Consider the following 22,448-nt stretch of genomic DNA (forward strand, 5'->3'; position numbering starts at 1 on the left):
CGGCAGAGACAGATGGCACAGTCCCTGCCTGCTCGGAGCTCCAGGGCTGGCAGGAGAAACAGGCAAAACAGACTATCCCACAAGGAAATGTAGTTACAGATTGTGGTTGTGAGACAATACAAGGGGTGTCTGGTTTAGGGGCCTCGAGGAAGGTCTGTTTGAGCAAGTGGCTTGGCTGAAACCTGAGGAATTATTAGGACTTAGAAAAGGGAAAAGGATGTTCCTGGGAGAAGGAGGTGCATATGGAGGGACCTGGATGGGTAGGGGAGTGGGGAGGGTTCACTTTTAAACACTCATCAAGCTGTATGTGAAGATTTTGTGCTCTTTTCCAGATGTATGTAATACATCAGTTAAAAAAAAAGTTACACACACATCACACAACCCCTAACCAAACCACACATCTACCAAATTCACCTTCAAGCAAGAGGTGGGTCTAATGTGTACCCAGCCAATGGTCAAGCTGGACCAAACCAGTGATTTTCTTTATAAAGATTTTTAAATTATGTGATATTTAAGTTTACAACAGATATAAAGAATAAAGCAGTGAACGTTATATATACCGACTACACAGCTTGAGAAATAATCCTTCAATTTATTTAAACTGTGTAGTTCGTATACATATGTATGTAAAATTTTAGGTTTTGCTCTTTTAAAAACATAAAAAGAAAAAAATGTACGAAAGGTATCATACTGTGTGATTCTGTGCCTTGCCTTTTTCTCTCAGGAATAAGTCTTGGGCCTTTTCCTATCTCGTAACATATGGATCTGCCTTGTTTTAAACTGCCTTATGGTATTTCGCATGGTGGAGCCCCATCGTTTATGTAGCCATCCCCTTGTTGTGAACATGGGGGTTATTTCCAGTTTCCCACTGTTGACATTTTAACCCACACCTCTCTGGCTCCGTGTGAGTGTTCCTCTAGGGCAGGGAACAGTAGGGTTGGCAGGGGAAAGCAGACAAGCACTCTGTTGCCCTCTGAAGTGGTTATACCAGTTTACATTGCCATGAGGAGTCTCTAAGAGGATCTTTTTTCTTTCCATAACCTGGCTAACCCTTGGTATTGTCCTAAAAAGTCTGCTAATCTGATGGGTAAACAAGAGAGCCTATTATTATTTTAATGTCATTTCTTTGATGATTTGAATTTTTTTTCATATGTCTACTGCCCATTTTTAGTATTTCTTGTGAATCACCTATTTATATCCTTCCCAAGGGAAAAAAAAGAGATAACTTTGGCTACATTAAAGTCTAAAACTTCTTTACCTCAAAAGGACACCATCGTCGTGATACCAGACGCTCTTCAAGAGTGTTTTCATAGAATGATCTTTGGAAAGCTATACAGGTCATCAAATTGGAAACAAATCCAGTACAGTGATGAAAATCACTGGGTAGAAAAATTCTACAACTCTAATACTGTATCAGAAAACTAATCCGGAGAATTCCCTGTTTATGGTACCACCGTCCTAGTTAGCCTTGCCTGAAATCTCAGCATCTTCCACCTTCTCAGCTTTCTGCCCCATTCATTCAATCGCCAGGTTTATTCTGCATTTGTTCTTGTAGCCTCCTCCTTCCTTTTATTCCCACACCATTGTTTCCTCTTGCCTACAGTAGCTTCCTAATTAATCTCCCTCGCCTCTGGGTCTCTAGCCCATTTTACACGCTGCCACCAGTAGTATTCTTAAAAGTAGAGAGAGAATCATGTTACTCCCTTGATTAAATACCTTTAGTAATGCAACTGACACTGAATAAAGTCCAAACTCCCTCGTGATTTCAAAGTCCAATGTGACCTGCCCCAACCCACCTTTACAGTTCAACTTACCTTTCAGTTACTAATGATAGTTTGGATATGTTGGGTTAAATAAAATATATTAAAGTTAAAAAGAAAAAAACAGACACCATCAAAGTTAAAAAGACAAGTTACCACCTAGAAGAAGATAGTTGCAACACGCATTATAGACCCAATGTTATTAACTACAATATGTAAAGAGCTCCTACAAATCAGCAAGAAAAAGGCAAACAACCCAATAGAAAATGAGGAAAGGGTATGAACCCTTTCAAATGACACAGGAGGAAACTAGGCAGGGCCAGAGAAGGTAAGCAACTTGCCCAGGGTCTGACACATACAGGAAATTATGGGTAAAGCTTCTCTACTAATCTCAGGTTTTCCATCACCTTGTTCTCACCTGGATGGTAAAGAGGCAGATGGCTGCCCATTTATTCAGTCAGCTGACGCTTATTGAGCGCTTGCCACATTCCAGGTCCAGGCGTTAGGACTGGCAAGCGATATGGAGGGCCCAGTCTAGAGCAGAGGGGAGCAGTGGACTGAGTCGGGTGGGAAAGGAGGCTGGAGAGGAAGGAGGGAGGCAAGGCCAGCAGGCGCCAGCAGCTCCAGGTACCTAGGCTGCCTCCTCCCTCCTGGTCAGCTGGTGTCCGTCTCTTGCAGAGTCAGGGCTGGAATATTACCCCCCTTCTCAGTACCTGCTGCCAGTCCTGGAGCAAGATGGAGCTGAGAACTCCCAGGACAGCCCCAATGGGCCCATGGACAGGTTCTCTAGGGCGGAGGTAGAGTGGCAGGTAAGGCGCACCTGCCTGCAGGCATGTGGGGGGGGAGGGTAGTGCGGGGGCCCCTGGGCATTGGGGGGATGTTTAGAGCTGCAGCCTGTGGATTCCTCCGTCAAACTAGAATTCACCTCCATTCAGACTGATGTGCTCAGATGCTTTTGCAGCCACCTCACCTCACTAGCTCACCAAACGTCAGCTGCAGCATGCTCCTCTCTGTTCCTGAACCCCTTGGGGCCTTTGAACATGCAGTTCCCCCATCTGGAATTCTCCCCACTCACTTTCTCCTGCTAACTCGGTGTCGTCCTGCAGTTCTGAGTTTAAACAGCACGTCCCTGCCACACCAGAGCAGGTCAGCTCTTCTCTTACGTGTTCTCAGAGCACCCTGTACATTTCCTGGGGAGCACTTATCACAGCTCTAAATTAAATGAAGAATTATATGGGAAATGATTTGTTTAATGTCTGTCTGCCCTGCTGGATGGAGCTTCGTGAGAGTGGGATCATGTCTGTTCATTGTTGTCTCTCAACAAATACTTCTTGCCTCTATGCCACTCGCTATACAGGACGCCTGTCACGCTCTCAGTCTAGAGAAGATGTCAGACAGGCACACATGTCATCAGCATCAGCACCAGGCTGGCCCTCCCGGATGCCTGGCCATGAACTAGCTTAGGATGGGCACGGAGGAGGAAGCTCAGCAAGGGTTTGCCACGTTAGTTGGGGTGTACCTGATATTGGAGCCAGACAGAAACCACCTCTGGCTCCACCCTCTGCTCCCACACCAGAGGCTCACAAACCGGGGGCCCCTGTGGCTGGGAGGCGGAGGGCAACGCCGGGGGGAGCAGGGAGTGCCAGCTGCTGTGGGTTTGGCTTCATATCCTCCCATGACTCTTCACCTCTGGTTCCCTGATGACACCCTTCCCTGTTGACCAGGACTGCTGTGAATGCTTTTGTAGTTGTATATTCCTCCTGACAGCTCCTGGGAATTAGAGAGGGAGGAGATTACTCTCCAGGAGAATTGTCCCAGTTTATACTGTCGGAAGGTGTTTGCAACATACATTTCTGAGGAAGGATTAGCAGACTGAACATGGAAAGAACTCTTTAAAATTAATATGAAGCAGAAAACTATCCCAAGAGAAAAAATAGACTAAAGATATATCAACAGATACTTCACAGAATAAAACAGTACAAATGATCAATAAACATGGAAAAATGCCCAACTTTGCTAGCAATCAGAGACACGTAAATTAAAACAAATATCATTTCCCCCCTCAGATTGGCATTAATTTTGCTTTGATAATTTCTGTTGGCCAGAGTGTGGGGAAACAGGTGGCCGTATAAATTGCTCTTGGGAATGGAAATTGGTATCCCCACTGTGGAAGATAACTTGACAATATATGTCAAAAGTTTTAATGGGCATAGCGCATGATCTAGAAGTTCCACTTCTCAGTACATACCCCAGCGAAACACTTGCACAAAGAGACATTTACAGTGATGTTCATTGCAGCCTTATTTGTATTAGTGAAATATTGGAAGCCCACTAAATATCTGTCAGTGGCAAGAAGCTAAACCAACTGTGTTGTATCCATACCATGAGATAGATCTATTCGTACTTGGGTCACAGGACATATTGACAAGTGAAAAAGACAAATTGTAGAACACAATGGATATAGTATATTTCCATTTTTATGTTTTAAAAGGTTCAAATAAATACATAAGAAAATAGATAGTAATTGCCAGTGGGTGGGAGGAGGGTTTGATGACAAAGGGGCATGAGAGGATTTTGGGGCGTGATGGAATACCATGCCCTCTTAGTCCTGCATCCCAAGAACTGTGTTGAAGACTTTCCTGTGGTGCCAGGGGCAGTGGTTTTCAACCCTGGGTCCTCTGGAACCATCAGGGGCCTTTGATCAAAATACCCATCCCCCTCATCGCCACCCACCCACCATTCTGATGCAGTGCTCTGGGATGGGGCTGGGAGTCTGAATGATGTCAGGCTGCCCCCGTGATTCTGGTCCATGTGCCAGTGAGAACCACTACTGCCCACCTTCTCTTGACCACTGTCTTTTTTTCCCCCCAGAATAGGTTCTCAGACTACGAGAAGAGGAAGGTAAGAAAATGCCTTTTCTCTTCTGTCACTTTTCTTCTCATTAAAGATCTCAATTATTATAAAAGATATGAGGAAACAAGTTCTTCCTGCTTCTAAATTAGAGAGTAGGCTGGCCCCGTGGCTTAAGGTTAAGTGCGCGCGCTCTGCTGCTGGCGGCCTGGGTTCGGATCCCAGGCACTCACCCACTCACCGCTTCTCCGGCCATGCTGAGGCCGCGTCCCATGTACAGCAACTAGAAGGATGTGCAGCTATGACATACAACTATCTATTGGGGCTTTGGGGGAAAAAAAAAATAAATAAAATTATTAAAAAAATAAAAATAAAAAATAAATTAGAGGGTAAAGTAATGCTTTCCTCTTACTTACATCGCCTCACCACATCCTCATCAGCCTCAGTGGGTGGTAGAGCATCTCCATTTGACAGATGAGAAGAGTGAGGCTCAGAGAGGTTGAGCCTAACCCCAGACTCCAAACCTCTAGCCTCTGCCAGTGAACAGCCCGTTTTATTACAGTTGGGCCCTGGGCTGGGAGGGCCCCAGCGTGGCAGGGTGGTGGTGCTCAGCGTTGGACCTACAGCCTGCACTGTTCAGAGTTGAGGTGTGGAGTCACCCTGCTCCCGTGTCCTGACGCCCACAGGGCCTGTGCCACCCATCACCAGGATCTACATTCTTGCAGGAACAGAAGATGCTGGAGAAACTGGAGTTTGAACGGCGCCTGGAACTCGGGCAGCGAGAGCATGCCCAGCTCCTTCAGCAGAGCAGCAGTCAGAAGGATGAGATCCTCCAGACAGTCAAGGAGGTTTGTGAGCGGCCGGGTGGGCTCAGGCCTGTCTGTGCACCCCCTACCAGGGCCTCCTGACTCAGACCGAGGTCCCTCTGAATTGGGAGGGCGGTGGGAGAAAGCTGTCTCACTCCATCCTCCAGGACCTGGTGGCCCTTACAGATCACCTAGTCCAGCCTCCTCGTGTGCAGTGGACACTCTGAGGCCTAGCGAGGGGAGGACCTGCTCCAGGGTCACACAGAGAGGGCTGGATGAGGGCAGGAAAGCTGGTCTCCTAACCCCAGTCCAGGGTCTCTCACTGCCCTGTGGTATCGAGGGGGTCCCAGCTGCTCAGGACCTCCGCCTGTCCTGCTGCAGGAGCAGTCCCGGCTGGAGCAGGGCCTCAGTGAGCGCCAGCGCTACCTCGACGCAGAGCGTCAGCAGCTGCAGGAGCAGCTGAAGCAGACGGAGCAGAACATCTCCAACCGGATCCAGAAGCTCCTGCAGGAGAATCAGAGGTCAGGCTCCCGGCCCCCTGGCCCCCAGACCCGGAGACCTTAACTGTGGTGCTCTCCGAGGAGCCCCGGATGGAGGTCCATTTCTCCCTCAGTCTCTACTCCTGCCCAAGGTTTCCATCGTTAGGATCCGCTCTTGGTGCTGTAATTTGCACCAACGTAAAGAGAAAAGAGTCTGATCTGGGCACAACCAGGTTTGTTTCTTGTCGTGGGACTGCCCCTGAGTGGACCTGTGGACTCCCACGTTTCCCATCTGTAAAATGAGTGGGTTTAACGAGAGTTGAGATCACATCCTGCTCCACTGTTTTGGGTTCCACCTAACCTGCTGCACTGAGGTCAGCCATTCACCCTGTCGTGAGGTTTGCAGTGACAAGTCCTGTCCAAGGTGAGAGCAGCTAGGAGCAGGTCTTGGTGGGGCTTGAGAGAAAGGGGGCCAGGTGGAGATCTCAGGAAGCCTGAGGACGGCTCATTAGGGGACCCCTTGTGGAAAGGTTCCAGCAACAAGCTTTAGCCATACCCCTGTTGCCTCCAGGCTTCCTTTCTTCCATCCTCTGAGTCGCTTGCTCCTCGTCGTGCAGCAGTCACACAGGCCGCCCGCCGCGCACGTGCTCTCCCCAGCAGGCCTCCTGCAGGGCTGCTATCTGTTGGGTGCTTCTCATGTGCCTAGCACTTGATGTCTATTTTCTCACTCACTCTTTACAAAGACTCCATGAAGGTTTTTGTATTATTATTAGTCCCATTTCACAGATGAGGAACTGGGGCTTGGAGTGGTTGAGTAACTGGCCTGAGAGCACAGCCCCTAAGTGGTAGAGCTAAGGCGCCCCCCCAGCCCAGTTACTAAACCCGCTGTGCACAGCCGGTGCGGTAGGGGGCGAGCAGTTCTGTCAGAAACAGGCCTGCTGGGAACAATGCAGGGACCTTTCATGGTTGTCTCCGCAGGCAAAAGAAAAGTTCCGAGATTTTGAAGTCACTGGAAAATGAAAGGTAAGTGTTCTGCTCTAGCGCTTTCTGGGCACTGCCTTCCTTCCAAGGGTGGTGGGGCTGTGAGGAGGCTCTGAGGGGAGAAGGTCTTGTGATTCTCAAGGATCATGCCAGAAAGTTTTCCTAAAGCTTTGAACTAAAAAGAATCATTGCCTTCAAGTTTGTTAAAACACATATGCACTCCTGAGAAAAATTCAGAGACGTGCGTAAGAATGTATATATAATGTCCAACTATATTCCTAATATAAAAAATACACATGTCTGGGGGGAAACAAAGAATTTGTTTACATAGATTATGTACAAAGGAATAATCTGCAGCCATTAAATGTCTCATAGAAGAATATTCCTTATCAAGGGAGAATACAACATATTGCTAAGTGGAAAAGTGGTGGCTACAATTAAAGCAGAACATATAGTGTATCATTTCTCAAACTCTGCGTGTTTACTGCACTGAGGCGCACCACTTTAGTAATTAGAAAAGATGATAGGTGGGAGGGACGAACCCCATCACCCCGTGCACCTCCTCCCCAAGGTATTAATGTGGACCCCTCCTGGTTGTCTGGGATCCCGAAGTAGCAGTGTGGACTTGGCTGCTGTCCTGTGAGAGCCCCCCGCCACAGTGGGCCCAGCCTTCCAGGCCCCTGCTGCCTGGGAAGGCCTCGTGCAGGGCATTCCCCCGGGGTTGTAGGGTAGCCCCACCGCCTCACCCACTCCAGCTGTGGTGCTGCGGTAGCTGGGAGTGGTCAAGGCCGAGCTGAGTTGTGGCCGGTGGCATCATTCAGCACACTGGCTGAGGCTGTCTGGGCTGCACCTGGGGTCCAGGGATGCATCAGATAGGGCCTTCTCTTGAGCAGCCTGGGTCCTGGGCTGGAAGCAGAAGTGCTTAGACAATATATGCTGCTTCTACAAAGTCAGACCCTGCAGAGCTTTAAAGGATGTCGTCCCCTCCCAGCCGCTGCTGCCAGTGTGGTGTGGAAAAAAAATGCACACACACGCAGCATGCACACATATACATGCAATCACCTTTTCTATTTTCACTTATTTTGTCATGGATGTATTGCCACTACAAAAACCTCATTGTTTATAATAGCTGTAGAGTATTCCGCTATAAGATTATATCTTTTTTTGTTTTGTTTTTGCTGAGGAAGATTAGCCCTGAGCATGTTATCTGTTACCAGTCTTCCTCGTTTTTCACTTGAGGAAGATTAGCCCTGAGCTAACATCCATGCCAGTTTTCCTCCACTTTGTATGTGGGTCGCCACCACAGCGTGGCTGATGAATGGTGTAGGTCTGCTCCCGGGATCTGAACCCGCAAACCTGGGGCACCAAAGTGGAACGCACCAAACTTAACCCCTATGCCACAGGGCCGGCCCCTATCATGATTTTTTTAATTAGCCCTCTGTTCATGGACATTGAAGTGGTTTCCGGTGTTTCATAATTACACAATATTACAGTGAACATCTTCCAGATATACCCTTATACACTTATGTAAATATTTCTGAAGGAAATATTCAAAGGGCATTTTGATAGGTATGGCCAAATTGCCTTCCAAAAAACATTTTGCCAGTTTACACGCCTCTCAACAATATATGAAAGTGCCCTCTTCTTCATTGCCAGCACCGGTGGTTATCAGTTTTCTTAATCTCAACCAACCTAAGTGAACGTTCATCTTTTTATGCAAGAAACTCTTAATTACGAGGCCAAAGGTTATCAGGGCCCCAGTGCGGGTACATGATGCAGTGGACATTCAGAGAACATGCCTAGGCTGGCACATCAAGGAGGACTTCCTGAAGGAGGTGGTGTTCATCTGGGATCCCTGTTGGAAATGTTACTTTTACTGAATAAACGGTTGGATTTTTTTTTTCCTAGAATAAGAATGGAACAGTTGATGTCCATAACGCAGGAGGAGACAGAGAACCTGCGCCGACGTGAGATTGCCTGTGAGTCTCGGGGTGGGGAGTGGAGGGGGATCATGGGAACAGAGCTTGGCTGACTGTGCGGTCAGGGGTGGACAGCCCTCTCTCCATTGGTCGCATGTCAAGGACACTTGGGGAGTGTTACCCCCGGGGAGGCGGAGTAAAGTCCAGTAATGGAGCATGGGCTCTGGGAACAAGCTGGGCTTGGATTCAGAATGCCAGCTCAGAAACGAGCCATGTGACCTCAGGGGCATTCCTGGTCCCTCACTGTCCTAAATCTCAGTTTCTTATCTGTAAAATGGGAGAACAATTATTACCTACCTCCTAGGGTCATTATGAGGATTAGATGAGATAATGCCTGGCACAAAGTGGGCATTTCACAAAGCATGCCTGTTAGGGTTTCTGTTATCAAGACCTATGGCTGGCCCTTCTTATATTTCTGGGAGCTCTCCTTCCTGTCCTTCCCCAGGAGTGATCCTGGGGCTCCACATTGTTCACGCTAATGAGGGGAGGCCTCCCCGTGTGATCCTGAGAACATCCAGCCATTTGCCAAGGAAGGCTGAGGAGGCAGTTCCTTGTAGTTATTTAAAATAAGGAATAATCCTTTTTGGATCGTCCCGCTCTTCAGAGCCTGGGTACTAGGGTAGGGTATTCTATGCCCATTTGGGGTTTACTGAGTACCAGGCACTGTGCCAAGCACTTCCCATACACTGTTCATCTCACTACCTCCTACTGAGGTGTCATATCATTAATGTCCCTGTTTTAAAGGTCACTACTATCCACCATTTACAAAAGAAGGAAAATAGTGTTTGCATCTCCGGAAGGATGTTTATCAGATTAACTGATCAGCAATGGGATCAGTGTCAGGGGACTTTTGTTCTCACCTTTTCAAACTTCCCTATTGCTTAGCTCTTTAAAAATGAACATGTATTATTTTTATAACTAAAAATTTTCAATAAAAATAACAAAAAGGCAAGAAAAGGTAATAACCCAGGGTTGTGAGAACGTGTGGTATCAGGCTGCCCTGTACACTGCCAAAGGGAGTATGAATCTGCAGGATCATTCTGGAGGGCGGAAACGGTAACTCTCATTATTCATGGGCTTAAAACTGTGCACTTCTAAAATTATTCTTAGGAAATAATCAGATGTGCACAAAGATGTTTGAGCAGGGGTGTTTATTGAAGTATCATTTAATAATTGCAAAAAGAATCCAAATGCCCCCAAATAGAGGATTATCTAAATAAACTTTGGCAATCCATGCACTGTAGTTCTCTGCAGCCATTAACATCATAACACCATGCTGACATGGTAAATTTTATGTTATATATATTTTATCACAATTAAAAAAATTAAAATGTTATCACACTAAACATACCACTTCATACTTTTTATGATTACTTCCCCCATTTTAACCACTTTTAATTGTACAGCTCTGTGGCATTAAGTACAACAGTTCCCCCCTTTTCCACAGGGGATACATTCCAAGAGCCCCTCCCGCCCCCAGTGAATGCCTGAAACAGTGGATAGTACCAAACCCTACATATACTGTGTTTTTTCCTATACATACTTACCTATGAAAAAGTTTAATTTATAAATTAGGCACAGTAAGAAATTAACAACAACTAATAATAAAATAGAACAATTATAACAATATACTATAATAAAAGTTACCGTAGATCTTGGCAACCTCAGCATATGATTTTCTTTTTTGCTGAGGAAGATTAGCCCTGAGCTAACATCTGTGCCCATCTTCCTCTATGTTGTGTGTGGGATGTTGCCACAGCATGGCTTGATGAGCAGTGTGTAGGTCCATGCCCGGGGTCCGAACCCGTGAACCCTGGGCCACTGAAGTGGAGCGCACGAACTTAACTACTATGCCACTGGGCTGGCCCCAGCATATGATTTTTTTTATTTCCTTATTAAGTTGAGAACTTTCACCTTTTCACTTAAAGGAAGCACTTTACGGCTTCTCTTTGGCATATCTGAATTGCCAACATCACTACTCTCACACTTCGGGGCTGTTTTTAAATAAAATAAGGGTTCCTTGAACACAAGCACTGCAATACCATGACAGTTGATCTGATAAAGGGATGATTCACATCCCAGGCAGTACAGAGTAGGACAACTCGAGATTTCATCACACTACTCAGAACAATGCACAATTTAAAACTTATGAATTGTTTATTTCTGGAATTTTCTATTAAATATTTTCAGACCAAGGTTGACCAGAGGTAACTGAAACCACGGAAAACGAAACCTGGGATATGGGGGGACTACAGTACATTCATCTTGTTGTGCAGCCATCACCATCACCCATCTCTAGAACTTTTTCATCTTCCCAAACTGAAAATCTGTACCCGATAAACAGCAACTCTCCATTTCCCTTACCCCAGACCCTGTAGAACCATGATTCTGCTTTCTGTCTCTATGAATTTAACTGCTCTAAGTAACTCATATAAGTGGAATCATACAGTATTTGTCTTTTTGTGACTGTCTTCTTTCCCCTAGCATAATGTCCCCAAGTTACAGCCATGGGGTAGCTTATGTCAGAATTTCCTTCCTTTTTAAGGCTGAATAATATTCCAGTGTGTGGATAGACCATATTTTGTTTATCCATTCATCAGTGGGCACTTGGGTTATTTGCACCTTTTGGCTGTTGTGAATAATGCTGCTGTGAACATGGGTGTGCAAATATCTGTTTGAGTCCCTACTTTCAATTCTTTCATTTTAATTTTTTAAAATCCATAAATGTGCATAAAAATTGACTGGAAAAATATATATCAAATGTAATAATATCTCAGTGACAAGATTATGGAAGATTTTGTGTGTGTGTTGTTCAGCGTTTTATAATTAGTCAGCCTTTCAAGCTTAAGTTGCTTCTGTAGTTTAAAAAGAAAGATCTAAGGTTGACTATCAGGTGGGTGACCAGGTGAACCCTCGGAGGCCAGCCCAGGAGCAGCGGCCCTGTCTTAGCGCCCCCACCCCGTGTCTCCTCAGCCGCCATGCAACAGATGCTGACCGAGAGCTGTAAGAACCAGCTCATCCAGGTGGCCTACGAGTCTCAGAGGCAGAACTTGGTCCAGCAGGCTTGTTCCAGGTAAGGTAAGAAGAGGCTTCCTGAGTGAGGGAGTTGCGGGGGCTGGCTCGGGGCTCAGGACCGTGGGGTGAGAGCTGGGCACTGGAATGCCCTGTCCCTGGCCACCCCAGCCTCCACCATGATATCTGGGGCAAATGCCGACCGGTCTGCGTGACTTGTCTAGCTAAATCTTGTGATTCTGTGTTGGGCTGTGATAAAGTGACGATAATCCCTACCACTTCTTGTGCACTGCCTGAGCGCCAGGCACTCGGCTAAGTGATGTGCGTTAGCTTATGGAATCTCTGAGGGACTATATTGTTATTCACCCCATTTTACAGTCTCAGCTCAGGCTCGGAGAGACTGTGTCACACACCCAAGGATACACAACTAGCCAGTGGCAGAGCCAGGATTCAAACCCAGGCCAAGTCGGGGGTGTGCTCTTGACGGCAGAGCTCTCGTCGATCTCTGAGGGTCCACGCAGGTCGGGAGCAAGGTGCACTGGAGGGGCTGCTGGTAGAGCTGCTTTCATGCTGGTGGCCGCTCTGGGGCTGGTGCTGCAAGTTCACCATGGCGCTGTGGGTCTGTCTGTTGAAGGAGCCACAGGTGCCCGGCAGAGGCAGTTGAGAGAAGCTCAGTCACTGCTCAGAAGCCCCAGACAGGGACGGGCCAGCAGCCCTGGCTGCCCTAATGTTTCTCCTCCCATCTGGGTGGCTCTGCCACAGCTGCCACCTTCCCGGGCACTTGGAACATGTCAGCATCCTCTGTGTCCCCGCAGATGCAAGGATTGCTCTCTCCTTTCCCAGTGGTATGACGTTGTGCTCAGGAGTACGGGCACTGGGGACAGACCTGGATTCAGGTCCCACTTCTGTTAGTGACTGTGAAGTCTTGGGCAAGTTACTTCCCTCTGTGAGCATAAATCACAGGACCTACCCCTCGAGTTGTTGGAGGATTTAATGTGCATTAATGAGCATAACGTCTGCCACATAAGGATCCAATAATGACAGCTATTATTAGGAAACAAACTCAAAACCAACATTGTACCAAAGTACAGACACATGTGAGGTGAGGATTTTTGTGCCAGAATTACTAGGCTTGTTCTAGGGGACTGAGAGCAGATCCACAGCCGGGGCAAGAAACGCTGGGGTGGAGGGTGCTTTCTCACAGCCCGAGTGGCTCCCCTGGGAGGTGGTGAGCTCCTCGTTGGTGGAGGCGGTTGGGCAGAGGCCAGGGCAACCAAGTCAGGAGCCTTGGTAGAGGGGATTCCAGTGGAGGGGAGAATGAGCAGACCTGGGTGATTGTCTCTCACAGCTCCTGAGACACACAGACTCTGTCCCCTTCTTTCCAGGGCCGTGAGATTCAGGCACTCTGTCCATGCCCAGCCCGGGACATGGCCCCCAGCAGGCGTTCCATAAGGACTGTTGAATGAATAAATGGTTTATCTTGACTCCTCCAAGGTCCCTGGCACATAATAGGTGCTCAGGAAATGTTCAGAGAGTGAATGAATTTGCTGTCTTTCTGGCAGCATGGCCGAAATGGATGAGCGGTTCCAACAGATTCTGTCGTGGCAGCAGATGGATCAGAACAAAGCCATCAGCCAGATCCTGCAGGAGGTGAGCCCTTGTCCAGGGCATGAGGGCAGGGGCTCAGGAGGGGCACAGAGAGCCCAGGGCGGAACATCAGAACTCTGCACGAAGCCATGTCTTACTTAGCTTGTATGACCAAAGATATTTGGTGAATTTAGAAATGTGCAGACCTTCAGGATGAGAGGAGTGGGGAGAGGCCTTTGGGTGGTAGTTTTCTGGTCCCTGAATTCTAGAGAAGCATCCTCTTCCCTGGCGGGCGCCCACTCCCCACGCTGTGTGAGGGGCTCCATCATAAGGAGAAGCACCCCCTTCCCTGGCAGGTGCCCACTCCCCATGCTCTGTGTGGGGCTCCATCGTAAGGATTTAAGGGGCAGGGGTTGATGGTGATCACACCATGGAGTTAGCCCACAGAGGGCCGAGGGATCTTGGACTTCTCACTTCCAACCCCCTGCACCTCTGTCTGCTCTCCTTCCGTCTTAGCTGGCGCATAGTAGGTGCTCAGTAGGGCTACCCAGTGGACCAGATGAGGAAGGACCCCCGTGACTTCCTCCCCTCCTCTGTCCATATTGTTTGGTCTCAGCTTTCCCATTCCTCGACCCTCACATCACCTCCCTCCTTTCTTCCTTTGTGATGTCTTTCTGTCGCTGCTTGGCCCTTAGTTCCCCCCTCCCTTTCTCCCCAACTCCAATCTCTCTATTCTTCCAAAAGAGTTTGACTTAGTATTTACAGGATGGTCTGAGGAAAACGCTCTGTTTCTTAGAGAGGGCGTTGTGGTTGCCGTGAGGCTCAGAGCTAGACAGACCTGCACGTCCTAGCGCCCGCCAGCTCACTTCTCTGATCCTCACTTTCCTGGTCTGTGAAACGGGACAGTAAAAGCACCCACATCGTCAGCGGTTGTGGAAATTCAGTGCCCCCTGTGGGGAGAGACTGGGCATAGTGTCAGCACTAGTAAACTCTCAGTAAATGGTATTTTAAAAACGAACAAGTGAGCTGAAAAGTTATTTTCTCTCTAAGAAACAGAAAAGTCATACATGAAGGGGTTTCTGACACAGATTTTGTTTTTTCCCCTGGCCGGGCCCCCTGGGAGAGGGAGGCTGCCCGGCCCGGCCCGTGCTGAGCTGCCATGACCTCTGGATTTCTGTTGCAGAGTGCCATGCAGAGGGCCGCGTTCGAGGCTCTCCAGGCGAAGAAAGACCTGATGCTGCGGCAGATCAGGAACCAGGTGAGTGCTAGGGGTCGTGGGCCCCTCCGAGACCCGTCCTGTCAGCCTGCAGAGTGTGCAAAGGTAGCTGACAGGGCAGCTGTTAAGGTTTGAATCCTGGCTCCTTCACTCGCCAGCTAAGCACAAGGTGTCCCCTTGGAACCCCCGTTTCCTCCCAGAACCCAGGTCAGGGGCGGTTGGGAGGTGCTCATCAGTGCCCTGCATTTTCACGATTTCTCACAGTCCCTGGGGCTGAGGAGAAGGGCGGTGCTAACACGCGACCTTGACTGCGGGGCAGCCTCTGTGCTGATCCGCCCCAGGCAGGACTCCCTCACTGGGAAAAGCAGCCGCCTCACACCCAGCACCCCCATCAGCTCACACTGAGGAACTGGGATGGACTGGATTTCCCACCTGAGTGGGCGGGGAGGTCCTTATGGCAGAGTGGCCTCGGCCTGGAGTGTGGGGCTGTGCTCTGCTGACTTGCGGGCCAGCCATGGGCAGCTGCCACCGCTGTGGCCTCCCAGCCGCTCCATCAGTGAGGCTGTGTCTGACTCGCTGGGCTTTGCCGAGGGTGAGCGGGGTCGGCGGGCTGGAGGTAAAGTGAGCTTTCAGGCTTTGGGAACGCTCATCGCATCATATTCAGCACACTTTGAATTTCACATTTTGCATGGTTTTTTTCCTTTTTATTCTTTCATTTTCTTTTTTGGCCAAAACCAACTTACCTTTTGATTTCCCTCTTTAATGTCAATTCCACATAGCCGGACATGAAGCTCATTCCTCTGACCAGGGGTTGGTGGGGTAATAGGAACTTAAGGACAAGGGTCTCATAAGGACATAGGCACAAGGTAGAGAGGTCCCTGGCTGTGGGGTCTGACCTCTAGGGCTAACAGCCCCCAGTCACACCCTGAGGGCGAACGGTGACCCCCAGACATTCTCACTGTGGGTGGTTTTGACCCACCAGGCCAGCTATTTCTCTTCAGACCCCGAGTGGAGACATCCCAGGGCAAGTGCTCACTCACTTAGGGCTCACTCACTGCTCTGTGTCCTTCAGCAAGTTATTTAACCTCTCTGAGCCTCCGTTTCTTTGTAATATGGAAGCGATAATACCTCCTAGTAGCCAGGGGAGAGTTGATGAAATAATGCATATAAAGTGCACAGCACAGGCCTCATACACAGAAAGCCTCAATAAATGTCAGCTACTGCTATTATTATTATTATTCAGTCACTTCCGTTACCCTCTGCGACAGCTGTTTAGAGGAAGCAAGAGAGTTGGACCAGTGAGAGGCTCAGTGAGGATTCCATGTCCATTCCTTAGTCTGGCCTGAACCTTGCAGGAAAGCCCCTTCTTCATTCCACAAGCTTTTATCCACCTCAAACTCTGGGACGGGCCCTGTGCTCGGCTCTCCATCAACAGTAGCACCAGGCAAGCGTGTCCACACCCCCAGAGCACTCAGTGCCATGAAGTAACTAATTTTTAAACCCCTGCTGATGAGGGTCCCGAGGCACACAGGTCCCTCCATTCCAGAGACCCCCAGAAAGGCCAGACCCCACTTGGCCGTCAGAGAGTAGCAGCACAGAACTGAACCGTGGTTAATGTGAATAAAAAACACCCTGTCTCGTCTTCTGTTTAGATTAAGTTAATAGAAACTGAGTTATTGCAGCTGACACAGCTGGAGTTAAAGAGGAAATCCCTGGACACAGAGGCACTCCAGGTATGTAGGGCTCCCTGGCCTGCCCTGTCCCTCCCCTCCCCTGATGAAATCCCCCCGCTGCCCCCACCGCCTTTCAGCAGCTGTTCTCCAGCAGGCAGGGCTGGTCTCCTCTGTGGCTGTGACCGGAGGATGCCCGGGCCCCAGAAGGCTGATGGGAGGACAGTCTGGGGGCCGAACCCAGTGCAGGCCAAGGTTAGCGGTGGGGTCAGCCTGTTGCTAGGCAGGAGGGTCAGAGGAAGGAGGGTTTCATTGCCAAGGCTCACCCAGGCAACATCTCCATCTCTGCATTTTCTTTGTTTTGGAGCAGGGTTGCTGCTGAGGTCTGTATCTCTTTAAGCCATGCTTTTGGGGTGCTAGTTTCGACTCACGGGCTGACATCCTCTGGGGAAGGAGCTTTCTCGGTGTCCCAAGGCTGTCTGGAGGAGAGGGCCCGGATGCTACTGTGTCACTTCCTGCAGACAGCTTCTCTGTGAGCTCCAGCCTGGGTGTCCTGCTCACAGAGATGTGGGGGCAGCGGGGATGAGCAGACAGCTTTCTGGACTGCAAGTCTGGGCCCTGGGTTTTGTCTCAGCACAGTCTTGCTGAGGGACCTGGGCAGGGAGGGGAGGAGGGGCGGCCCTTTCCCTTCTCTGGCCCTCAGTCTCCCCAGTTGTACACCAGGGTGCTGGGTCAGTGGTGTGTGAGGACATGTGCCCCATGCTGGGCTTTTGGGCAGAGCCTTCTGTCTGTCCCTGTCCCTGTGTCTGTCCTCAGTGGAGAAGTCTTCAGTTGTCTCGTGCGCTTCTCAATGCAGTGAAAGAACGCTAGGGTCTGGCGTCCTGGTCTCGGGTCTGCCATGGATGTGCTGTGTGACCTTAGGCAGGTCACTTTCCCTCCCTGAGCCTCCATTTCTCCCCTCCATGAAATGGAAATAATCTTCCAGGCCCAGCCTGTGTCTTAGGGCTGTCAGAGAGGGCTGAGCTAGCAAATGGAAAGCCCTTTGTGAGCCTGGAAGTGGTCTTCAGAGATGAGGGAGTCGGGGTAGCTCTCGGAGAGGATGTGGCCACTTGGCGGGTGCCCTTGTCTCCTGCCCGTTAGAGCTTGTGGGGCTCCCACCTCAGGGCCTTCATGGGGTTTCCCAGAGTAAGAGATGGGTGGAACCCAAACACAGTCTGCATGTGCCTCCATCTGTGTAGAGCTTTCCAGACTGGTGTGGGGCTACACACCTACCCTGCCTGCCGTTTGCTTCTGCCCACATGCTCTGTAGTTGGTGAGATGAAGTCAAATACTTGTGCCTTGTCATTTCCTTTGTTTGACGTTTCCTACCGCTCCACCATCGTCAGTCGCTAGATCCCGTGCCTGGCTTTAGCCCCATGGGGAAGGGAGGTGCAGGCTTGGGAGAAAGTGGGGAGGGGATGCCTGGGGAAGAGAGGCCCCTCGACTCTGTCCCCCAACTCAGCCTGAGACTGTGGGCAGAGCCTTGAATTGAGTCGGGCTGCCATGGTGAGAACCGAGTGCGGGAGGATCCTGCCACCGTGCCACGGGAACATCTGGTGCCGGGGTGCCGTGAGCTTCCAGCAGCACTGGCTGTGGTCTCGTGTTGCAGGAGATGATCTCGGAGCAGCGCTGGGCCCTCAGCAACCTGCTCCAGCAGCTGCTCAAAGAGAAGACGCAGCGAGAGGAGGAGCTCCGGGAAATCCTGGTGCGTTTGGCTTCTGCCTTCAGCATCACACGTGGGTTTGCTCTCTCTAAACACGCTCCCTTTCTTAGAAACACTTTTATTATTCAAGTGATAGTTGTTCGTCAAAGAAAAATGGAAAGTACAAGGGAAAAGAGTCACTTCTGAGAGTTATCTATTGCTAACATTTGGTGTGTTCTCCAAACACTGTGATGCGTATTTATAGCTGTACACATATGTGCCTTTAAACAAAGAACAGTGCATACCCCGTTATAACCAGCTCATTTTCATCTGTTCTTCTCATGTCACTAAAGTGTCCCCTACGTTCTTTCCATGGCTGCATATGGATGGCCCATCCTTTAGCCGTTGTTCAGCATTTAGGCTATTTCTGGTTCTTTACCTGTGTAAGGATTGCTCTCTGACTGTCTTTGTAGCTAAGTACTGAGAACAGCCATGAGTATTTCCTCAGGACAATGCTCAAGAGAGGGCTTGCTGTGTCCAGGGCAGGCCGTTTAATAAGCCTTTGACAGGAGTTGTCCGACTGTCCCTTGTATCCAAATGGGTTTGACTCTGGCACATTATCAGGGTGGCAGAGCCTCATTTAGGGGGGCAGGTTGGGGTCATTTCTTCCAGACCCTGGGTGCACCTGAGTGGTAAGGACAGAGGCCAAGCCCACCAGCTGGGGCTGAGAGGACTCAATCTCTCCTGTGTCATTGTTAATGCACCAAACGTCCTCTGAGCTCCACCGTGGGCCGGGCCCTGTGCAGGGTATGGAGGAGAGTGAGACTGGCTCTTCCTGGAGCCCGCACGAGCCTGGATAGTGTGTTTGTGCTGGTTGGTAGCTGCCTGTTCCTCACGATGCCTCACTGCCGCTGCCCATATGTTGTGTTAACACGCGGACAGTGCCCCTGGCGTTGTGCAGGAGCAACCATGTGCTGTGGCCCTGTGCTCCTGCCCTCAAGGGGCCTTGGGGGACTCACCATCAGGAGAAGGAGGCACCACCTCAGCAAAACATGACCTCAGGGTCATAGGCGCCAGAAGAGAGGTGTGTCACAGCCCGGGGAGCACCAGGGCCAGAAGAGGGGACCAGCTCGGAAAGGTCTAGGAGGGACCACCAAGGGCAGTCAGGCCCCCAGGGGACGGGGGAGATGCCTGTGTGAAATCCTGCTCCCCAGGCCGGCCCGGTGGCATGAGTGGTTAAGTGCGCGCGCTCCGCTTCGGCGGCCCAGGGTTCATAGGTTCGGATCCTGGGCGCGCACTGACGCACCACTTGTCAAGCCATGCTGTGGCGGCGTCCCATATAATGTAGAACAGGATGGGCACGGATGTTAGCTCAGGGCCAATCTTCCTCAGCAAAAATAGGAGGAGTGGTGACAGATGTTAGCTCAGGGCTGATCCTCCTCACAGAAAAAGAAAAAAAAAAACCCTGCTCCCCGAGTCACCTCTGGCCCCAGCATGCGGCCGCAGTCCTGGATGGGCCGGCTGGTTGTTCAGAGCTCAGGCTCCAGAGCAAGACAGTGGTGGTCTGGATCCTGGCCCTGACACCGGGCAGGTTACCTATCACTGCACCTCAGTTTCCTCCCTTGTGAAGTGAAACCTACGTCACAGAGTTGTGAGGATTAAGGAAACCGGCATCTCGGGTGCACAGCACCAAGTGTGGCACACAGGGCTCTGAAAATGTCAGCCGCCGCAGCCGCTGTGTTGGTGGTGGTGTCATGAGTCTACTGCTGTGTACCGGCACCCAGAACAGCGCCTGGCCTGGAACAGCACTCAAGGAACGTTTGCCAAGTGACAGGATAGAGGAGTCAGTCTCGCCAGCATGTTTATAACTCCCTGACCTTGTCAGGACAGGGACGCCCGCTCCGGAAGCTGAAGCTGTCCTTAGAATCCTCTTGCCCTCCCGCCTGGCACCCAGAGCCCCAGCTGAGCTCTGTGGGGGAAGGAGACGGCTGTGTGGTGCTTTGCTCTTCCCACAAGCCAATGAGAGGGTGTCCCTCCCGAGGGGTGGTGCACGGAGCGAGGCGCAGGTCCCCCACCAGCTGCGCGGTGTCTCTGAGGTCATTGCCAGCAGTGAACTGGGGCTAGAGCTGCTTCCTGCCTTTCCCGTGTCAGTAGGTTAAACAGCGAGATAGTAGTCAGTGGGAAAGTTCTTTGTAAAATACCACGTACCATCCACGTGCTGTAGTCACATTGTCACTGTCATCATTGTCCCTATTTACTGGTTTGTACCTAACAGTGTCTGCTTCGTTCTTGGCAGATGGAGTTAGAAGCCAAAAGCGAAGCTAAGCAGGAAAATTACTGGCTGATTCAGTATCAACGGCTTTTGAACCAGAAACCCTTGTCCCTGAAGCTGCAGGTGAGGACTGGGGCACACACCCCCGCCGGGGAGCCAGGAGGGCCTCCTTCCAGAGGGCCCTCTCGTGCCTCGGCGATGCCCTGCTGCTTGATCTTTCCAGGTTAATTCCATTCATATTTCTGGTGACTCTAGTGCACCAGGTCCTGTGCTAGGCCCCGGTGGGGACAGAGATGAGAGAGAGGGAGCTTTCATTCTGGCGAGGGGAAGACAGCTGCTGGTCACCGCTGTGTGGCGTGGAGACCTGTGAGCCCACAATGGGGCCGAGCCAGCTGGGCACCCAGCGAGACGGGCGACAGCAGCTGTCACGAGCCCTGCTGTAGACAGGACAGATGGGGTCCCTCCCCACCTCCCTCTCACCTTCACACACACACACACACACACACACACACACACACACACACACACACACACACACACACACACACACACACACACACACATGCTTTTTTTTAAATAAAAACAGAGTTTTTCTATACAAGCTATTTTGGCAGCTTTGTTTTTTCTCCTAACAATAGTGATGGGCAGTTCTCCGGTCCATACGTATAGATCTCCTCGTTGTTTCTAGACAGCTGCATAGTATTTAGTATGTGGATGAACCCTCATTATTCAGACAGTCTCTCTTCATGGGGACTTCATTTGCTTATCATTTTCACATTTACAAATAGAGTGGCAGTGAACTTCTCTGTGCATTTGTCTCTATGTGCTTACATATGCATTTTTGTAGGAAAAATTCCATGAATACATTTTACATATTAAGTTATATACATTCAGACCCTTTGTTTGCTGTTGTAAATAATGGCTTGTTGTTTCTCTTTCCGGTCATGGTGCGCTCGGCTTTTCTTGTGGGTCTGCCGTGCAGGAAGAAGGCATGGAGCGCCAGCTGGCGGCCCTCCTGGTGGAGCTGTCGGCCGAGCACTACCTGCCCATCTTTGCCCACCACCGCATCTCGCTGGACATGCTGAGCCGGATGAGCCCTGGGGACCTGGCCAAGGTGGGGAGGAAGCAGCAGCCCCTCGGGGGAGGTTAGGGAGGTGGGAAGGGCCACTGGCCCCACCTGGCCAAGGGTTGACTTGCTCTCCATGCAGTTCTTGCTGAGATCTGCCGTTATCAAATGTCCCAGGGCCACCGTGCTTCCAGATGGCCAGAACACCTGCTCCTTCTGTCCCCACCACCTGGGCGTGCCCTGCATGCTGTCTGGCTAAGAAAATCCGGGCATGTGGGTCCTGCCGACCCAAGACTGCCCCACCCGCTCAGATTGGATCTTCCCTCAGTAGCGCCAAGACAGGTCCTTGGAGGTCATCTGGTCCAGCCCCCACCCCACGGTTTTACAGATACTGTAACGGCTACACTGCCCGAGCCTGGTTACGTTCTGGGTACATTGCACTGATTGAGTTACTCTTCAGACGAGGCTCATAATGATGCTAGCCAACACTTGCCAGTGCCAGGTGCTGTTCTAAGCACTTTCACATCCTAACTCGTTAAATCTTCCTGACAACCTTGGCAGGCAGATGTCCTCGTCGTCCTTTTTTCAGATGAGGAAACTGAGGCACAGCAAGGTAGTAATTTGCCTGAGGTCACACAGCAGAGCCAGGACCCAAGCCCGGACAGTCTGGTGCCGGAGTCCATGCTGTTTCCCACTCTGCTCTGCTGCCTGTCCCTCCGCAGATGCAGAAACCAAGGCTCAGAGGGCTACACGGGGCTGTGTTGCCAAGCTCAGGAGCTTGTGCTCTAGAGGCTGAGGGACTGTGACTCCGGTGCTGTCACTTCTCAGCAGCTTGACTTTAGTGTGAACCAGCCAACCGTGGGAACTGTGACCGAGGGTCCTGACTCCCCGGCCATCACGGGGTGACATGAGGTTGTGCAGGTGAAGCTGGCAGCACCGTCCCTGGAGCAGGGGAAGCACCTGCCAAACCGTAGCTGTTTCTAGTGTTGGTGTCCTTTCAGGTCTCAGTTTCTCCCTCTGCCACACTGATTGCTAGGCCCCAGGGTACTAGCCCCAGTCAGCCTCTGTGTTTCCAGCTGAATATGCCAG

General features: G+C 50.4%; 1 protein-coding gene across 15 annotated transcripts in view; it reads left to right on the top strand.

Moving 5' to 3' along the window:
- The window catches only part of LRSAM1 (leucine rich repeat and sterile alpha motif containing 1), a 40,941-nt gene that overhangs the window by 12,797 nt on the left and 5,696 nt on the right, over positions 1 to 22,448 (top strand). For 10 of the 15 annotated variants that reach the window (XM_058524093.1, XM_058524091.1, XM_058524095.1 and 7 more), the window contains 13 exons: positions 2,439 to 2,569; positions 4,632 to 4,661; positions 5,297 to 5,458; positions 5,798 to 5,937; positions 6,874 to 6,918; positions 8,785 to 8,855; positions 11,829 to 11,928; positions 13,430 to 13,517; positions 14,638 to 14,712; positions 16,323 to 16,403; positions 17,989 to 18,084; positions 20,318 to 20,416; positions 21,276 to 21,407. In XM_058524093.1, the coding sequence (XP_058380076.1) occupies positions 2,439 to 2,569; positions 4,632 to 4,661; positions 5,297 to 5,458; positions 5,798 to 5,937; positions 6,874 to 6,918; positions 8,785 to 8,855; positions 11,829 to 11,928; positions 13,430 to 13,517; positions 14,638 to 14,712; positions 16,323 to 16,403; positions 17,989 to 18,084; positions 20,318 to 20,416; positions 21,276 to 21,407 (1,250 nt within the window). Of the gene's footprint in view, positions 1 to 2,438; positions 2,570 to 4,631; positions 4,662 to 5,296; positions 5,459 to 5,797; positions 5,938 to 6,873; positions 6,919 to 8,784; positions 8,856 to 11,828; positions 11,929 to 13,429; positions 13,518 to 14,637; positions 14,713 to 16,322; positions 16,404 to 17,988; positions 18,085 to 20,317; positions 20,417 to 21,275; positions 21,408 to 22,448 lie in introns of those variants that run through there. The other 5 variants (XM_058524094.1, XM_058524098.1, XM_058524106.1 and 2 more) reach the window with 4 other exon arrangements.

Source organism: Diceros bicornis, chromosome 28, assembly GCF_020826845.1.
Source record: "Diceros bicornis minor isolate mBicDic1 chromosome 28, mDicBic1.mat.cur, whole genome shotgun sequence".
In the NCBI taxonomy this organism is placed as follows: domain Eukaryota; kingdom Metazoa; phylum Chordata; class Mammalia; order Perissodactyla; family Rhinocerotidae; genus Diceros; species Diceros bicornis.